The 21,095-nt window shown below is 31.2% G+C and overlaps 2 protein-coding genes across 5 annotated transcripts; both read right to left on the reverse strand.

The window, feature by feature from the left end:
* Positions 1 to 3,242: 3,242 nt before the first annotated feature.
* LOC108319582 (protein DETOXIFICATION 42) lies at positions 3,243 to 7,238 on the reverse strand. Of its 4 annotated transcripts, none has more exons than XM_017550759.2 (14): positions 7,132 to 7,238; positions 6,543 to 6,639; positions 5,998 to 6,119; positions 5,703 to 5,915; positions 5,446 to 5,609; positions 5,170 to 5,305; positions 4,991 to 5,087; positions 4,733 to 4,833; positions 4,347 to 4,510; positions 4,188 to 4,259; positions 3,990 to 4,106; positions 3,819 to 3,914; positions 3,522 to 3,643; positions 3,243 to 3,433 (listed from the first exon to the last, which is right to left on the reverse strand). In XM_017550759.2, the coding sequence occupies exons 2-14, from the start codon at positions 6,617 to 6,619 to the stop codon at positions 3,391 to 3,393; spliced, it is 1,524 nt and encodes a 507-aa protein (XP_017406248.1). In that variant the 5' UTR covers positions 6,620 to 6,639; positions 7,132 to 7,238; the 3' UTR covers positions 3,243 to 3,390. The 4 variants fall into 4 exon arrangements, with proteins under 4 accessions (XP_017406248.1, XP_052734556.1, XP_017406247.1 ...); XM_052878596.1 differs by having other exon boundaries at positions 7,177 to 7,195; XM_017550758.2 differs by lacking the exon at positions 7,132 to 7,238 and adding an exon at positions 6,786 to 7,090.
* Positions 7,239 to 13,561: 6,323 nt separating this feature from the next.
* On the reverse strand, positions 13,562 to 17,058 carry LOC108319643 (dicarboxylate transporter 1, chloroplastic). The gene is made up of 3 exons (XM_017550845.2): positions 15,747 to 17,058; positions 14,728 to 14,949; positions 13,562 to 14,246 (listed from the first exon to the last, which is right to left on the reverse strand). Exons 1-3 carry the CDS (start codon positions 16,839 to 16,841, stop codon positions 13,884 to 13,886), a joined length of 1,680 nt encoding a protein of 559 aa, XP_017406334.1. The 5' UTR covers positions 16,842 to 17,058; the 3' UTR covers positions 13,562 to 13,883.
* Positions 17,059 to 21,095: the final 4,037 nt, after the last annotated feature.

The following is a 21,095-nucleotide window of genomic DNA, read 5'->3' on the forward strand; positions in this document are numbered from 1 at the left end:
GATTTCCTATTTCCAACCTAAATACTTAACAAATTCACGAACTAGTAAATATTAGTATTTGATTCACGTCTTCACCACTATGCGCAATTTGGTCAGTAACTAGTAACTAGCACACTACATACTATTATTATCTGATATGATGTTTCATAATGAATAATTGTATAACTTGGATTAGATACGATATTTCTCAGAAGTTTTAAACAAGGTGATGGCTCTTTTTAGTTTCACACTTTAACCCAAGAAGACTTTGTAGCAGATATTATGCATCAGAACTTAAAATGTTTTTTTATTATGAATTAGTAACATTCTAACAAACATAGCTCAGCACAAATTTGTTTTGGTGGTAAAGTAGTTTAGTACCATTCAGAACAAATTTAAAAACAACGGAGAATTGTAGCATGAAGAAAGCATCATTAGTACTATGATAATATATATTGAAACACATACACATGATAGCCTGCTGATGAACCCACAAATAAAATAAACTGTCATTGGTAATTGTGAAATAAACATACATTTGTTTTCCTCCTTGACAACATAAATCATGGTACGAAATTAAAAGAAAAGTTCTTAGGATATAACTAAACAGCATAACCTATAAACTATTACATATCAATTATGCCTGAGTTGGTTTATGATGTTCACTGCTTCAACAGGTGTCTGTTAAAATATACCATAATTGTTGAAGCCAAAATACAAATTCAGAAACAAAAATAATGCGTGAAGAAATTCACTGCGAGAAGATGATAATAAGTATAGATTTTGAGTCAGACCATGACAAATGTCTCAGCAGAGCACAAAGTCTGTAAAAGGAAAATTATTCAATGTCAGAGCCAACTGACAAACGCGAAAAAACATGTGAAGGATACTAACATTCATGTAAGGCATTCCATATTGACCAACTGAACCGATTTTTGTCCCAGGGCCTATTTTTTCATGTTTAATGTTGCTGAATCAGAAAAGAAATAAAAGATATCACAAAAAAAGGATGAATTAGTAGAATTAAACCTGTCTTGTTACCTAAAGATGCAGATTTAATTCCTCGTTCTCAAAATGATGCCAGTCTTTTCTATGAACCTTGAATCTGGAAAATTTTCCCATCTCTACCTTCTCAGCCTAAAATTCAGGTACCAAAAAAAGATTACAGAAATAGATAAAATTATGTCTTTTGCTTAGATTTCTGTACTGCAGATGTAGCATTTTCGGTTTTGAAACGAACCCTGTTAGGCCGAATTATAAGGACACCACCTAACATGTTTTCATCAAAAACATAATCTTTGTGGGAGTTTGTTAATAGGCTATCTGTGTCGCTTTTTATTTTATAGTTGTATTATTTTAATTAACAAGAAAAGTATTAATATTAATATATAGTACACTTAATGGCCCTCATAAGATAATTAGTTAAATTTGTTTTTTCTCTTAATTTTGAGTATTTTCAATTAAGTTTTATTAAAAGAAATTGCTATTAAATACTAAAAAAATTATTATTGTTCAATTCAATCACTTATATTTAACTTTTTGTTAATTAGGTGACAGGAATGATATTTTGTTCATTCATCTTACTTTTTCTCATTGATATTTTGAACTTAATAAAATAATTCATATAAAACGATCAATAAATTTTATTATTTCAATATTATTTTACATTAATTATAAAATTTTACATTTAAAAAAAATAAAAAAATAAAATAAGATAACAATTACATCACCTATTAATAAAACAAATTAAACGGTAAAGATTCATTTGAAAAATATCAAAATTTTAAATATTCAGTACATAAAAAAAAGTTAATAAGAAGTTAATTAAAAATAGAAAATTTTATGACAAACTTAAAACCTAATTAACTCTAAATTTATTATACTCTTACAATCTTATGCTCTTAAAAACATTTTAATACTTAATTTTGTTTCATTGATGCCTTTAATTCACATGATTTTTAATAAAACTTACATTGAAGTGGCTTTTTTCAAACATAATTTTATTTGTATAAGTATTAAAATATAATTTAGAATTAAAGATAAGTATGAAAACCGAAAGGAATAGATTCTTACCGTAATTAAGTATACTAAAAAAATGCACTTTGGGATGAATGATTGAAATGAACTTTAGAATAATAGAAGAGAGAGAATATTAAAAATATTCAATTGAGAAAATATTTATTTTTGTGACATAGAAGTACATTATTTTTAGTTTATATACTAATATATATATTTGTATATAAACTCTCCAAAATATAAAAAAGGTAAAGATTAATATGGTTTTGTTGTAAGAAATAGCATATTTCCTATAATACCTTCTTTCTTTTATGATTTCATTTTCCAAAGTTTTTTTGTCATTGAAACGCAAATAAAGGGTTTTTATTCACAATCAATGTAAAAGCAACAAGTTTATATTCTCACGTTCCCATAAAGTGAAATACAGAGAATTCAGCAAATTTCAGAATACTTAATCATATTGGGTTTATGTGTCTGTTTTTAAAAATAAAAAATAAGTTACAAAACATGATAGATGAGTTAACTCCTTAAATAAATAAATAAATATATAAAAATAAATCAACCACATATAATCTTAAAACTTTAATTAGTTCATAAGAATATCTAAATAACTATATCATCAAAGATGTATTTGATCAAATACTTGTATTAATAACCTTTAAAAAAACTATAAGTTCTAATATGTTACTTTATTAACATTAATAAGTTCATGACCACAAATAAGTTAAGTTTTAATTATCAATTTATTAACATTAATAAGTCCATGACCGCAAATGAAGTCTTAATATAGGTTACACAATAAAACTATTTTTTTTAAATGATAAAAATGAAAACCAACTCTATAAATCTACCAAATTAATTTACGTTCAACCTATAAAATAATTAAATTCAGCTAAATTTGTTTTTTAGTGTGAGTAAGAACTCCATTATCATCACTTTTACTAACTTTTTACAATTTTCTAAAACGACTTTGCTTTAATATTAGTCAACTTCCTTGACCATCATTTGAACATATAATATTTAACTATTTTATTTAACATCAATAATCTATTAATATTATCATATTGTTATAATATAATTATTAAACCGTCACTTTAATTATCCAATGCATTACTTTTTCTGTTTCTTTTTTTAATTATAAAAAACAATATTTTTTAAGCTGTCACTAAAATAATATTAATTATTACTCGATAAATTACGAGAGAAATATAAAAGAAAAAATAATAAAATAAATAAAGAAGACAAGCTTTGCAAATGAAACTAATTGCTTTTACGTTTCTCTTATTTGGTATATTTCTTTATATTCTGAAAGTATTCTAAAGTTCAAACATTGCATTTCAACTAATCCACCATGCACACTGAAATTATCAAATCTATGGGTTGATGCTGTCGTTGTTAGCTCCTAATCATCTTCCAGGGTCCTGATCCAGTTCCAATCCTGCATCAACGTGATTCACCTTAATTCATCAATGTTCTAAGAATAGGAAAACCATAAGAAGAAGAAGAAATCACAGGTGAATTATTACCTCAGAAGGCCCACAATTGCTCTAAGAGCCATATAGATGGTCAAAGCAATCCAAATTCCTATGAAACCGCCAACAGATGATAAAAAATGTAGACAAATTATGCTGAAAATTGCCACCACAACCTGTGAAAGTGAAAAGATTGTAATGAGTAAGAAAATCAGCTTCTATTGTAGCGATTCTTTCTTTCATACTTAATACCATACAATAATATGAAGCAGTTTCCAATATTGAGCCTTCATTGTTTATAAGAAGTAGTGCATTGTAATCTATCTCATGACATGAAAGAAAAATACCCACCAAAGAAATGGCTGAATATGCAAAATCAGATGCCCCGAAGTTGATTCCATCAATTACAAAGGCCAAAGCGTTGAGGGGTTGAGTGGCTGCTACAAACTGATCAGGATAATCATTATGAACTGAGTTCCATTGGAGTTGAAAAAATGAGGTAGTGATTTGAGGATTAGTTACCGGGATCCCAATTTTGATGAGGTGAATGACATCAACATCTTTGGTAAATAGTTTAGCTCCAAAATGCAGTCCTGTTCCGAGAATGAATGCAAGAGCCAACCCCAGAAGCAAACCCAGCTGCAGGATAATTGCTTGTTACATTGCAACTAATCAATTTCTGGCAGAAAGATAGGGAAATGTTTTCACATTGTAAAGAACCTGTAATACTCGATATGCAGTTGCTTGGACCTTCTCATAGTCCTTGTTTGCAAATGCACCTGCAAGAATTGCCTGAAACAAGCATGATATCACCGTAGAAGTTATGAAGGTTTTGGTATGAAACATGCATGATTAATGGACAGTGTGGTTGTGTCTAACCTGTCCAGCAACAGCGAGACCATCAGCAAGAAGGGACACTGCTAACCAAATCTGCAAGCAGACTTGAAATGCAGCCATGGATGTTGGTCCCTTGCGTGCAGCTAATGATGCTGCCAGTGTCACACAGAATGTTACAGCAATTACTCTTACGAATAGTAGAAAGCCTGGGTGACAAAATTGAAACAGGAAAGCACAAATGTAGTGTCAAATGTCAAGGATCAAACGCTAGGTAACCTTAATCCAAGGGAAACATTTAATAATAAAAGTGTCAACTTGAATGCAGAAGGAAAGATGAAGAGTCGGTTAGAAAGAAATCTTAGAAGCACCAAAGAAATGCACATGCCATTCCCTTTTCAAGGCTTTGGTCTGGCAAAATAAATCCTTACCATTTTTAAGAAATCGATGAAATTGTAAATGCTTGATGCTTGGTGGTATAAGATCAACTTTTTCTATCAAGCTCCACAGGAGTATAAGTGAAATTAGGTACCTAAATTACCAGGTAATTAGAAAATAAGAGATGACGTAGGCCAAAAGGAATACAAGGAAAATAAGAGACGAGGGACATGATAATGGTGCCAAAAGATGTTTGCAGACTCATCCATATTTGAATGGCAGTTTAATCAGTTAAATGAAATAAGACTTACTGAGATATAACATGAGCAATAGCTGCACCACTGACCCCCAAGCGGAAAACATATATCAATAAAGGATCAAGTGCTACATTGGTTATATCTCCTGCCACTAGACCACATCAGATAGAATCAGATAACAGCGGGATATTGCTACACTGAAAATGTAACAATACAATTCTGTTAAGGCATACATGTGGCATATAAAGGTGTTTTAGTGTCTTTAAATCCTCGGAAGATTCCCTGCATTGCTAACGAGAGAAGAACTGCAGGAGCACCGAGGGACCTCAATGTCAGGTATTTATGTGCATGGTTTAGCATAAGAGAGTCCTGCATAAATATTATGTACTAATTAGCAATCATCCATCATGCTGGTACAAAAGGTTGTACCACTGAAGGAATACGTTGAAATATATGGCAACTGCTAAAAACTACAAGAAACATTCTCAATATTTCAATGAAGCACTTACTGAGGTTACTCCCATGAAGTTCAATAAAGGTTTTGCAGCAACTATGAGGAACATTGTTTGGATGATTCCAAGAATGCCACCGATTAGTAATGCTGATGAAGCAGAAGGGATACGCCTTCTCTTATGTTCAAACTTAACTATATTACAGTCAGTAGCAGTCAAATCTGAAAAAGGAAGGGTTTAAAATGTGCCATGTATAAAACTTTCTTTCTTGGCAGTTCTGTGCAGCAATAAGATGTCACTCCAGAAGATGATACCTTTGTTAAGTGGTACTAGTTCTTTCATTTCAGCATCTACAATCGGACCTGCCTCCGACCTTTCATTCTTCTCTACTTGAGGACTGGTTCCAGAAAGGGTATCTTCCTCTGCCACAAAAGAGGTAGTGACACTGACAAGTGGGAATATTGCAATTCTTGATATTTGATTGAAGAGTGCTATGGCCACCCCTACAGCTGCAAGCTCCACTGGACCTGTAGATATGAACTAATAATATTCCACAATAGATAGCCATGTCTATGCTGAGCTCAAAGCTGGTAAAGTAGCAGAAAATACCTATTTGACCAATAAATGCTGTGTCAACCAGTGAAGCAATAGGGTCAGCTATCAAAGCCATTGCTGAAGGCAATGCAATTGATAATATTTCACAACCAAGGTTGTCAAATTTGAAAACTAGTCTGCATTGAGATGAAAATCAGAAACTGCATCAGAATTAGGAGTGTAACAGAACAGCTATTTAGAATGAAAAACTAAAATCAAGTCTTTCAAGAACCAACCACTCAGCACATACCCTGTATTTTGTTTAATGAACAAACTAAACATTTTGGATTTTGCTGGAAAACAAAAGAAGATATTTTCCTTGTACGTGAGGGGAAAAGAAGGAGAAAGATATAAAAACAAGGGCAGATAAAATAAAAAGAAACAAAAATATACAATGAATATACATTTTCCCACCATTAATAATAATTTATGTATCTAAAAATGGTCGTTCCATTCGTCTAGATTTTCTAAATTAAGGTACATAAATTGATTTGAACTGCAAGAGAACTTATCAAAAAGAGTATCTAAATTTACTAATTTGAAATGGTGTTAAATCCTACTTAGCATCTTTAAAGAAGCTGAAAATTGGAGCCCTCCTCTCAGTTTCTTCTGCATAAACGCTGTCTTTGTCAGCCATCTTATCTTCTCAAGAAATCACTGTAACAAAAGTAACAGAGAAATTCAAGTCATAAAAAAGATATATGATAAGCTCTAATATGTAGAAATGCACTGTCATTTTAGTTTTCTGGTGTGGATTAAGGTTGTTTCTCTATAGCAAAACGCTTTAAAAAGAGAAGTATTACCTATCTCACTTTCAGAAGAAGTTCAAAGGAAATTTCCTCTGAAACATCTTTAAACTGTGAAACCTTAGAGTGAAAGCAATTGCCTTTCAGATTCTATTTGCTAAAACAACATCAATGTTATCTTTGAAATCTATGTTCCCATCATTAACTCCACAACAAAGACTATAGAGTATCTAGCATGCCCCATGCACACATTATATCACAACAGAGTTTTGATGCGAACATGAGCAAGAAGAGTAGGAAAAGAAGAAAAGAGAAAGAACTCCAGAAGAGAACAAAAACATTTGAGTTGCATAGGTGGCAGTAATACCAAATATAGACCAAAACCACAGAAGAAAATCACTACCCTTTTGAGAGAAAAAAACGAAAGAGAGAGGACAGTGACAGCCACCTTCCACAGCAAAGGCTTCCGTGATTGTTTTACTTTTGGTATCTAGAAAGTTTAGACTGAGAGAATACACACACACACACCCTTTTATACTAACAGAAGGAATCACTTATCTGAACAAAGATTTAGAAGGAAATTCACTTATTACTTGGTAGAAATGAGAAAATCCAAGAACCAAACTTTTAAGTCACAACCTGACACTCCTCTGTTGAACTTCCGTGATGGTATCTTGGAGCTATGTGTAAGTGCATTACGTCTGCTTTCACAATTCTCTTTGTTTTCTTCTTATTGCCAACTTGTTGCTAACACCAAATTTTGTGCTGTTGGATCGTCATCATATAAGGTGTCAATTAGTAACTCGTTAAGCTCCAAGAAAGTGATCATGGTTGATATAAAACTGAAGAGATAAAAGGTGCTAAATTTGATTATCTGACCATATATGTTGGATTCATCGAAGATAGTTTTCAAATATCAAGTTAAATGCACAGTGAAAGAGAATGACAAATACATGAAAAGGAGAAGAATAAAATTTCCAGAAATAGAAAAGTTAAAGTTATTGTTTGAATACTTGAAAAATGAATTTGATTTTATGAATAGGTTATCTAAAACGCAGTAGGTCATGGAGAATATGAAAATTTTCAATTATTTAGAGTGTGTATAGGCAAGTGAATTTCAACCAAATTTAGTGTACTTTTATTAGAAATTTAATGATGACAGGATGATAATGACTTTTATCAACTTTTTGTTTTACTTGGTTAAAGTTTGGCACATTGAGAATTTGTTTCTTCTTGTTTACATTCATTGCATTATTTGTTCATGTATGATTGTTTTATATTGCTTGTTTATTATCCATTGAACCATTTTTCTACTTTAAGCTATCATGTGAAAATATTGTTTCTTAGAATCTAAACTAGTTGTTTAATTGAAATTTATTGTTGTTTTTGAAAGTATAAACTATTTTTATATCATCTTCATTTCGCTTAAATTGAAAGTTTTAAAAGTATTAGTCTAAATAAAAATAGGTTAAAATTTATATTTATTTCTTTTACTAATGGAATTCAAAATCCAATTTTCACCGAAATCAGGATACTGATAGGCATTAATAGTCATTCTAAATCTCTTTTAAATTACTTTCTCATTAATTTTCTTACTTAAAAATTAAATGCATTTTACTATATATTTTTAAGGTATTTAATATGATTGTTTTCTATTTAATCCTTATTTTATTTATATAAAAATAAAAAATTATAATAAAAGTATATTAAGAGCATATTTAAATTGACCAAAATAAACCAAAAGTGAAATATTTACTCTTACATGCCAACCAATTCATACAATCTGTTTAAAATACCTAATGTTAATCAATAGTTTAATTAAAACGAAAGTTTAAATATTAATTTGGTTTTTATTTTTTTCTATTTTGTTCAATTTGATCTTTATTGTAGTGTTTAATCAAGTTTTAATTTTTGTTAATTTTATTTAATTTAGTAATTTTCATTAACACTATTTAAATAATTAACTATAGAGTATACAAACCTATTACTATTATGTGACACTCCACCTCATTCATCACAGTTCATATTCACGCATCATCATTTTCTTCACCTTCATCATCGAAATCCATTCAACACCTTTATAATTTTCATACATAGATTTTAACTTTTGTTTTTGCTCCTCAGTTTTAACAGTTTTGGGACTGTGTATTTAGGACGAAGGAGAAGAAATAAAAAAAAATGCTGCAAATCCTAAAAGCACAAAAAATATGCAAATTCTGCTTAGGAAGAAGCGATATTAACATCAAATTTTACTTCACTAAATCACTCATAATCACAACATTCTATTCAATCACAATGATTGAAAGTGGAAGGTGTGCACGTGGTTTAGTGTTTTAGGTGTGCACCTGGTTTAGTGTTTTAGATGTGTCCATATTTTTTTATTAAATCTCCAAAAGACCCTGTCTTATTATATTTCCCTGGTGCATTGATTGAAAGTAGAGAAAAAATGGTGGTGATGATGAATGGTTGGGTAGAGATAATGGAGTGATTGAGAAAAATGGGTGATTGAGAAAAATGGGTGATTGAGAAAAAATAAATAAGAGAGATAGTCTACGCGGAGGGATGGAGAGGATGAGGATAATGGAGGTGAATGAGGTGATAATGAAGGAGATGAATGGGGTTTCGATGATGGAGGCGAGGAAAATGATGATGGAGGTGAAATGATGATGTGTGAAGGTGAGCGTGTGACGAATAAATGAAGGAGGTGGAGAGAGTACTTATCTATTATATAATCCGTAACAAAAAAATTCATTTGTTATCCACCGAATACTTGCTCAAAAAATAATCATGAGTATTTTAAAACCCGCAAGTATCCACAAATATATGTAGATATTAAAAAAATATTTTATAAATTTTTAAAACAAAATATAAATTAAATTACAAAAAGAATATAAAATATAACATAAATTAAATTTAAATTTAAATTTAAATTTATAACATCCCAAATTTAGTAATATAAAACTACTAAACTGAACATTACATGTATAATGACAAAACAAGAACTACAGATTGGGTGAATAAAAAATTTCACCTGAAGAACAAAAATAATTATCTATACTATAAGCTTCACTTCCCACCTTCAGCTACTCCAACTAAAAAGACTGCATCCCTAAGCTCACACCATTAAGGTGATCATCGCAAAAGAGAAACAACATACAAAGACAAACCACAGAAAAGCAAGGGTAAGCTAGATACAAAACAATACATCATAAGTTTAAAGCATTTCACATAAGAATCATATGTAATTTAATCCAATCCAAACATCTTAACATGCAAAGACCTAAACCGACTGCCCGGACTTAGAATGAATACCGAGCTATGGCAGGTTGTGCACTTGTGGTAGCCTCTACTAGTATTGCTTTGCAAAGTCATTGCCATGGGTTTCACCCTACCACACACACAAGGTTAATCTGTTACCGCGCAATAGTCCTCCAAGTAGCGTCTACACTAGGACCTCCTACTATTCTCACCACATGTATCAATCCTCTCTACTTGAGAATGAAAGATCATTAGAGTGTTAGGATAACCACCAATACTGAGTTCCCTGTATTCATTCTAATACACTTGAACCTAACCGAGAGCATTCACTTTGGAACTTACTTTGAAACCATATACTTTCACTTTAAATCAACCATTATGTATTTCAATTCATATTACAATTCAAGTCATACTCCACAACAAGTAGTATAAACCAATCATTCAAACATTCACATACATTGTACACACTTTAAGAAAACATATAAAACTTAGTTGAAAATCTAATATTTTTCACTCAGCGCATGTCATTCGCTAAGCTAAAGTCCTCAGACAGACAACCCACCTCTACCATCACTCGTTGAGCGAATCCATTCGCTTAGCGAATAAAACTAATAGTGCTTCTTGACCTCTAAAATTCGCTCAGCGAAATTACTCAAACAACAAACCAAATTTTTGACCTTTCGCTGAGCGAATCCACTCGCTCAGCGAGTCTGCATAATTCTGCAGCACCAAACTGTAGAATTATCACCCTAAACTGCCCTAGTCCAATTTAATATAATTTTCCCAACTTCTAACCTTCCTAGATTGTGTTATACACCTAATTAGACTTGAACAAGTGTTCCTAAAACTTACTAACATCATTCTAAAAACACAAACTTATAGACTTAATTCCCAATCTACCACTTTTTTCACATTTTTTATCAAATAAGTAGTTCTCACAAGTCACAAATGACTTAACTAAGCTATTACAACTGACCATTTGAACTCTAACCCCTAATTCTCATTTTCACTACTCCACTTCCTATAATAAGTCCTAGACTAATGTAAACTATGTCTACACAACCTCGTACCCTTTTATAACATATTTCCTCCCACTTTGACACTTAATTATGATCCAAAATAGTTCCTAACTAAGACCAACTGCAGCAAAACAACATACCAATCATTTCTCACTATTTCCTTATCAAAATCTCTAATTTGGACCAATTAACCTACAACCAATATTTTTCTTCCAACCATACAATCCGCATCAAACACTTCCTCAACACAATTTTCACATCTTAAATACGCATACACACAGATTCAAACAATTGTACAACATACATCATTACACAAAACATCAATATTACCCAATTAACTCAATTATCACTAACAATAAACAACATTTTCATTCAAACAGTTTAATACTCATATACTATCAAACTTTCACCACATACTTCAATTGAAAGTAATTATCTAGCTTCCCTTACCTTGACTCAACAACTCCAAAACCTCTAAACGCTCCACAGGTTTCTTGCGGCACAAGGAACTTCTAGAAAACCTATAAACCACCGGTTGGTGATTGGAGACCAACGAACCAAGAATTTAAGAAAAAGAGTTTTTGACCCATGCAAAAACAGAAAAGCTTTACCGAATCAAGAACCCTAAAATATCAAAGAAAGGGGTTTCTAACTTACTTGCTCTAAACAGCAAATTGATCGGTTGAATTTGAAGACCTTGACGTCGTGATCGTCTAGGCACCCCCTGATCGTCAAATAGATGACTTGAGATCAAGAACTCTTAGAGAGAAGGTAGAGAACTCTAGAAAAGCGATTTCTAGAGATGATATGTTTTAAAATAATGAAACTCGCTTATAACAAAAATATTTATAATAAAATCGTTTAATATTAAAGTAATCGAGTCTCACTAATTTTAGACTACCATCACTTTTAAAATGCCATTTTCAAGGGTTTTACAAAATTTAATTTAACATAACCTAATAAAATATAATTTCAATTTAGTTTTAACTAAATTTAACTTAATAAAATATAATTTAATTTTAATTTTAATTTTTTGCAAGTAATGAATACTCACGAGTAAGGCTAGTATGATACCCGCACCCAACGAGTATTAAAATGTTAGCTATCAATGAGTAATAAATATTCTTTGGTACCAACTATCTCTCACAGATTTTATTCGTGGATACTAGTAGGTACGAGTATTGTTAACATTAAATGTTATATTTTTATAATATTTTATTCTCAATTATTTTACCACTAATTACTTTAAAAATAAGTATTAGAAAAATTGTAAATAATATTTGTAATTTTTTTTAGTTTCCTTTTGTTTTAGTTATTTATCTATGCTTCAAAATATTTGATAGCATTCTTTCTATCTCATATTATCTCTTGACTTATGTGTATACAAAAGTCTTTTTATTTTCTTTTTTTAAGAAAGGATGGCAAAAAGGATGAGGCCCGGCGGGCTAGTCCATCTATCCTAGCCATCCCATAATCCCGTTCATTCTGGTTATCACGTGAGTCTGACTAGCAGGTCAACCCGTCGATCCGACTATATCGTTAACTTGTCCATTCCAACTATCTTAATCATCTCGTCAGCCTAGTCAATCTCGAACATCTTGTAAGCATGTTCATCCCACACATCTATAAACTTGTCCATCTTGACCGTTCGGGTCAGTCCGGCAAGACCAGCCAGCTTGTTCATCCCTATCATCGTGTCAGTTCATCCATTTTGTCTATTCTAGCTATTTTGGACATCTTGTCAATCTGTTCATCCCAGCCCACCTGGTAGCCTGGCCACACTGTCCATCTAATCATTCAGGCCAACTCGACCAAATCGATTAGTCCATCCATTCTACTCATCCAATTAGTCTAGTCCATCACGTTCATCCTACCATCTCGTTCATCTCCATTGACTAATCAACTTGTCTAGTCATCTACTTGTATGAAACAAATATACACCTAATTCGTTTAGTCATCTATTTGTGGAAAATAAATATACACATCATTCGTCATTCCATTTGCATGATACAATGGAAACAAACACAACATAAATGTAATAACAACCTTTTTTTCTATAAAAATTACATTTTCAAATTCTCCATAATTTTGTTGTCTATGGTAGAAATGCTTGTATACTGAAAAAAAAAAGTTCCTGGAAAATTTTCAAAAATTATATTCGCGCAAGTATCAGTTTTAATTTAATATTTTATTATTTTTCTTAAACATTTTGATTTTAATCTTTTTGTATCTTATCATTCGATACGACCAAAATAAGGTAAGTTTTTTTTTAATCTTTATTAGGAAAATTAGTTTTACATAAAAAAGGCACACTTCTGTCGAAATTTTATTTGATCCTATTCAACTTTTTCAAAAGTAGTGAAATTCAAATTTAATTGAATTAGAGACTGTCGATATTTCGACCCAGTAAACGATGAATCTTTCTTTTTACAACTTTAAAAAACTTGAGCATCTTCCATTAATTTTCAAAATGTTAAAAAAATTTCCGAAAGGTGTCAGAAATTTACGGGGTTGTGGAACGAAAAAAAAAATCCAAATTATTATTAAGCGGCCCAGTGAAAGAATGCATACAAAATTTAATTATTTGTGGAAAAACACATTCAATGCATACAACTACAACATATCCTGAATGGCAGGATGTCCTTACACTTCAGAAATGAAATAAAATGTTCTACCCGGGTCTAAAATGACCAACTGTATTCATATCCCACCTAAATCTCCATCAAAACCTCCCAAAAAGATTATTTTCGAAAGAATCGGAAAAAAAAAAGATTAGCAGTTTGCTTCAACTGCCCATAGTAAGGAGGATTAATACATGAACGTATACAAAATTCTTAGATTAGAAATTCTGTGTAGGCAAAATTATATAATAGGCCTCTTACCATAAGCCAATGAATTTCCACCAAACCCCTCCAAGTCCAAGCCAGATTATAATGTTAACAATACTAATGAGGAATCCATAACCCCACCATTTAGCAAGGGGAACATAGTTGGCACCGAAAAACACCGGAGCTGATCCGATTCCGTAATGAGTAAGGCCACCCATAAGGTTGGAGAGGAACGACAGCACTATGGCTCCGAAGAATGGCGGAGTCCCCAGAGCAGTGGAAACAGACAAAAATGCAGTAAACATGGCGCCAATATGAGCAGCTCCACTTGCAAAGAAGTAATGAGAGTAAAAGTAGAGAAGAACCAGAATCCCAAAAGATAGTTGCCATGATAGACCCAATCCACCAACAAACTGTATAAATAAAGGCATCAGTAAATCATTTCATTGAAATAATCAAGATAATAAATAATTGTAATGCATGTTCTCTTTTGCTGAGCCTTTGACTATGAAGGTGATGTTGATAAACTGAGAAATTGGAACAAAGCAGAGGAATGAAACAGGATGCACGATGATGAAGACTTCATTCCAGGAGATTAGACAAGCAAACTGATCAGTCATAATATCCTAGAGGCAAGTATGTCCAATTGGTGGGGAGCTTGATCAACTCCAGCATATTTCAAAACACTAAAAAGGTTCATGTGCTTTTTAGGTTTGGTGGAACAACTAAAACAATTCAGTAATGACAAATGAAACTAACTGTTTAATAGATTCACAATTTCACACCCAAAGAAACAAGATAAAAAAAGTAACAAAATAACCAAAAAGTAAATTATCTTATGTTAATTGAATCTTAGCTAGCAGAGTAAACAGACAAGAAAATGAAAAAAAATACCTTGACTACCGTTTGACTGAACCAAGAAATGAGGCCATATTTGTTCAAATACCCAGCCATTGCTATGAGGGCAGCAAACCATGTGAGAGTATCCCAGGCAACTCCTTCCCCTAAGCACTCCTTCCATGTAACAACACCTGTGACAAGAAGTACAGATAATCCAAGAATTGCAGCAGATACAGCATCAATATTAAGAAGTCCTCCAAATACCCAAAGTCCCACCTGGCAAGTGAGAAGTAAAAAGTTAATAAACAATCAAAGATTCTTAGACGTCTAAAGCACCACGTTAAGTACTCACGTTGTCAAGCCACAAGACATACAACAATACAACTACAAAATGATTACTTTCACATACTAATAAGGTGCAAGCTTCTGTGAAACTCGCAAATAAACAAAATTAAAGATGGAATGACTAGTAAACCGATGTTTCATATTTCCACTAAAGTCCTATGATCAGCCTAACACTTAAACTGAATATTCACTTAACCACCGACAGAAACCCCAACAGCACAGTTTAAAAACACATCAGGTTCAAAATACATACTAACAAAATAAGCAAAAGTTAGCAGGCGAGTGACGAAATGAGTTCATTGGCGCCAACTGTGCATTCAAATACAGTTCTCCAAGAAGAGAATAATAATGCGCAATCACATTTCAAAAAGTAAATTTGAAATAATGCGCAATCACATTTCAAAGACTTATCCCGGTGCAAAATAACAGAGTTCCTAATGCCGTCAAAGTAATCCACAAACTTAGATCCAAATTAGTTGATTAAATTTCACCACCCTATTGCACAATGCACGTTAAGTGTAGTGTTTAGTACACACAAACAACAGAAAGATTGACCTATGTCACTAAGAAAACCATCATTTTTAAAAAATATCACTTTTTTAACTTCATATCTCTCAAGTTCAATTTAGTCCTAACTACAATATCATCCCCACATGTTACATTCTACAAAACACTACTTAGAACACCAAATGAAGCTAAACTATGGAAATCAAAATTCATTAGATTACCGTGAGAAACAACGTAGCAGTCATGATCTTCTCATTGGTTGTCATGGGCCCCATTTTCTCCAACTTCTCTCTCGCAAGCTTAGGAGCATCAGGACTACTCTTCAGAGTCGGAGGGTATATAACATACAAAATCAACGGAACCAACACCAGCGACACCAGGCCAGGGACAATTGCAGCTTTGGCCCAGTCCAACCACCCAATCGTCTGGTTAATGGAACTTTGCGTCAGCGTCGCACAGAGCGGATTCGCCGCCATCGCCGTTAGAAACATCGCCGACGTAATCACCGAAGTCTGAAAGCACGTGAGCATGAGCCACGCCCCCAACCTGTTCTCCGTCCCGTCGCCAACGTTGCTCCCGCACGCCACGCACAGCGCCTTTACGAGCGGAAGGAATATCCCGCCCGCCCTCGCTGACACTGAGGGGATCGCCGGCGCCAGCAGCGCCTCGCTGAAGACAAGGCTGTAACCTAACCCGAGCGAGGAGCTGCCGAAGAGCTTCACGAACTGGTACGCAACACGGTTCCCGAGGCCAGTTTTAATGAATCCCTTGGCGAAGAAGAAGGCGAGTGCGATGAGCCAGGGGATCGGGTCACCGAAGCCAGAGAACGCGGCGGCGAACGTTAGGGTTTTGGTGAGAACGGAAACGCCCAAACCTAATATCGCAACCGCGCCGAGGGGCAGTGGTTGGGTTATAATGCCGACGATTGTGCCTAAGAAGATCGCGAGCAATTGCCACGCGTTACGGTTTACGCCCGCGGGAACTGGTGTGAACCAGAGGATCACTCCCGTGGCGATGGAGGCTAATAGTGGTTTTATTGCGGCACCTTGCCATGGCTGAGTCGGCGCCGGAGCCGGAGCCGGTGTGATGGAGGCTGCGGTAGCTCTAACAGTGAGAGAAGAGTGCTTGCGACTGAGAACGAGGTTCGTTTTTTTAAGTGAGATATTTGGGAAGGAGGAAATCGAAGTTCTGAGGTTTGGTTTGAGTGAGGAAGGTGGAAAGGAAGTCAGACGGTTGGGTTTGAGGGCGGAGGCGGCGGCGGGGTTGCGGCGGAGGCGGAGAGAGGGGAGGGTGGTGGTGAGTGCTACAGAGGCCATGACGGTGGGAGTGGGATCTTGTGAGGTGGCGGTGGTGGAGCTTAATAGAGCGGCAACATGTGATGTGATTAGGAGGGGCTTGATTACGGGGCGTTGGATTCGAAATGGACGGTGGAGATTGGAAGTGGAATATGCGGCTTTGTTTGTTGGTGAGAAATTGGTGGCTTGGGTAGGTTTTAGCTTTGTGATTGACGTCTGAGATGTCGATGTCTCCGCCACACGAAAGAATGAGATCAGATCTTGTTTTGTTCAATTGTGTGTGAAGATTCCCACGGCGGAGCCGAGGGACACGTGGCGACAGTGAATGGGTGTGTTACCACGTCAGATTGTCTCTTTTGGTGAGATGGAACGGATGAACACGTGGCGATTGAGACATTGCATGCATGAAAAAGAAGATGAAGATATAATGTTTTGGGCTTTTGGAACGTCCAAAAGGCCAAAACTTCTTTGAAAACAGAAAACCCAACTTTCAAAGGTCACTCTACTACTGCTAATGCATGTAACAGTGAGTAACCCTTCTCTTCTTTCTTTTTGTGTAAAAATATTTATTTTTGTTTTTTTCTATTTTCAGTTAGATATAGTTTTTCATGTATATGATTTCAAATGAATGAATCCTATTTTAAATAAAAATTTAATTCAATATATCTTTTGGTATGTGTTTTTTAAGTAATAACTTCTTCAATTTGAAAATAGAATGACTAAAATCAAAAAATTATTAAAATACATTTTGTTTTTGTCGATAAATGATGAATTGGTATGTCCCGTATGCGATGTGTAGCTGGAAGAAAAGACTGTGTTGTGATAAATATAAGAAAAAAATGAAAGACAGTGATATGCATTAAAATTAAAAATCATGTGATATTAAATATATCGTTGTCAGTGTTTTTTTTCTTCTTCAATTGTTTATTATTCTTCAAAACAATCGTCAACATTATTATTCTTTAGATCTTTCTGTTTTAATCATTTTAAAGAAATAGAATTAATGGATGATTTTATCTAAATAACAACCTAATGGAATGTGGTGAAAAAATGGCTTATGATTTTGTAGGTGAAGAGAGATAGATTAACAATGATATGATTTTGTAGGTGAGAGAGTAGCATTTTTAGATTTAGATGATTAAGAAAATTTTAAATGCAATAAATGCCAGCATTGTTTCTATATTTTCATCATAAATATTTTTTCTTGCTTCCATTTTATTACATTTTGTTTATATATTTTCACAATTTTAAATAACTTATTCTTACATTTTCGTTATTTATATTTTATCTTCATATTTTGACATTACTTTACAATCTGTTCTCGATTGACATGTTATCACATCAATTCCGTATCATTTATGTTAGAATCAAGATACCTCGTTAACGAGAATGTTTAATACATATATTTTACAATTGTTTTGATTAATTTTTACGAAATAATTTAGTTGATATTTTAATTAAATATCAATTTAATATTTCATGACTAAAAGTTAGTTATTATTCCGTTATTTTCTTTACAAAAATTATTCTTAATGTATATTTTTCCTAGGTTAATATCGCATGCAATGATCAACTCTTTTTAACCGATAAAGTAAAAAAAATTCACTATCTACGTCTTTTGACAAAAAACTCACAAAAGAAAAGTGAAATAAAATTCACAAGAATGTGAACCTTTGAAAGAAAAAACAATAATTAATAAATTTCAATAATGGATTTTAAAACATTAGAACTTTTTTTTTCACTTTAATATATAATCTAACATATATGTTGGGTGTTATTTTCATTTTTTTGGTTTTTGTCTATTATAATATCATATTTGTATGAGTGTTTCATCCTACACCTCCAACATCTCATCTGTATCTCCAAAAATTCCATTTTTAACCTTCTGAAATCTATATCTTCAACTTTTCTAAAATTTTATTTTTTAATAAATATATTTTTATTTTCTTCTCTCTCTTTTAATAAGACACTTTAATAAATACTTTTTTATTTTTTTCTCTTTCTTATTAAAGTCACTCTACACCACCTTAATAATAATCTAATTTAATTTAAAATCTAAATATCATTTAATATAATTTTATATTTTAATAATTATTAAAATATGATTTATATTATAATAATAGTTATATTACAAAAATAATAATAAAATAATAAAAATAATAATAATAATAAAAATAAAAAATAAAAAAATGAAATAATAATAATAATAATATAAAATTTGATTTGATATATTAATATATATTAAAGTATATAAAAATATTAAAACAAATTAAACAATTATTAAATTTTAAATAGAAGCAAAAATTTTAAATATGCTAACAGTTTTATTTATTTAAAATTTAATAAATATTTAATTTAATTGAAAATTATAATATTATTTATTATATTTTTATATTTTAATAATTATTAAAATATAATATATATTTTTATAATAGTTTTATTAAAATCACTAAAAATAATAAAAATAAAAATAATAATAATAATAATAAAAATAAAAATAATATTTAAAATCATATTTTATATGTTTAAATATGTTAAATTGTATTAAATTATTAAATTAAATAATTATTAAAATTAAACAAAATCAAAATTTTAAAAAGATTTTTAATCGGATATCATATCCGATTCATATATTATCGAATTTGTATATCCGATTAACAAATTTTAAATTTATTTTTTATTTAAATTTTAATAATTATTTAATTAAATTAATATTTTAATATAATATAATATATTTAAATATCTATTATTTTGCATACTATTTTTATTTTCATTATTATTACTTTTATTTTAGTTATTTTATTTTACTTTTATAATAAAATTATTATAAAATATAAATAATATTTTAATAATTATTAAATTAGAAAAATATAATAAATAATAATATTATTTTAATTAAATTAAATATTTATTAAATTTTAAATAAAAAACTATTAACATATTTTACGGGATCAAATAAATAAGTTTTTAAAAATTTTGTTTTTATTTAAAATTTAATAACTGTTTAATTTATTGTATTATTTTAATATAATTTAATATTTTTGAATATATTAAATCAAATTTTATATTATTGTTATTATTATTTTATTTTTTATTTTTATTATTATTACTTTTATTATAGTTATTTGATTTTTATTTATTTAATATAACTATTATTATGATATAAATCATATTTTAATAATTATTAAAATATAAAATTATATTAAATGATATTTAAATTTTAAATTAAATTAGATTATTATTAAGATGGTGCAGAGTTTAATAAGAAAGCAAAAGAAATAAAAAGGTATTAATTAAAGTGTCTTTAATAAGAGAGAAGAAAATAAAAATATATTTATTAAAAAGTAATTTTTTTAGAAAAGTTGGAGATGCAGATGTGAGAAGGTTAAAAATAGAATTTTTTAAGATGTAGGATGAGATGTTGGAGGTGTAGGATGAAACACTTTTTCTGTTTGATGGGTTTAATACAATAAGCCCAAAAAGCATGTTTTAAGTCAGGCTAAATTAAAAATTAAAAAATTTCAAATTTATTAAATTTATGGTTTGATTTTTTTTCTATAACTTTCCCATAATAGGTCTCATGTCATGTTTTCCATATTTTTTTTATATTACTCTTACTTATGCTTAAATATGATAAATAACTTTGTCATATAGTTTGTGAAAAGACGACATGTCGTAAAAAGCAATGACCACTAACCAGCATGTGGTCACGACCACTCCAATAAGGCAATGACATAACATCCTTTTAAACTTAAAGTTGGAGCTTCACCATTAAATCACCATAAAATGGACCATTTACACCTTAAAAATATCTTAAAAAATGTTGAAATTAACTACAATAAAAATTTGATAATTGATCGCATTAGTAATGTATTATGCATACAATTACCACTAAATTACGTGTTTGACAACATGTAAATGATTTTGTAATTCTGTGTGCATTTAAGCTGGTGTTGTAATTTTTTTACTATATATGTTTTCTTACAAAATAACCCTATTTTTGTTATATGATGGATGCTTTGTAAATGGTCCATGCAAGCCAAGTTGAACTTCACGTTTTTCATTTATTAATTTTTCTTCTTCCATACAGCATTATTGAACGAGGAATGATATCTACCTACTTAATCCTTCCTTCATAATGTTCCAATCTTTGGATATTTATTTACATATGCACACATACGTTGAAGACGACAATGAAGAATGATGAGAAAGCAATATGGAAACTAAATGGCAATGTGCATACAAAATAAACATGTCATTCTCGTAATAATGAAA

Source organism: Vigna angularis, chromosome 5 (genome assembly GCF_016808095.1).
Source record: "Vigna angularis cultivar LongXiaoDou No.4 chromosome 5, ASM1680809v1, whole genome shotgun sequence".
In the NCBI taxonomy this organism is placed as follows: Eukaryota; Viridiplantae; Streptophyta; class Magnoliopsida; order Fabales; family Fabaceae; genus Vigna; species Vigna angularis.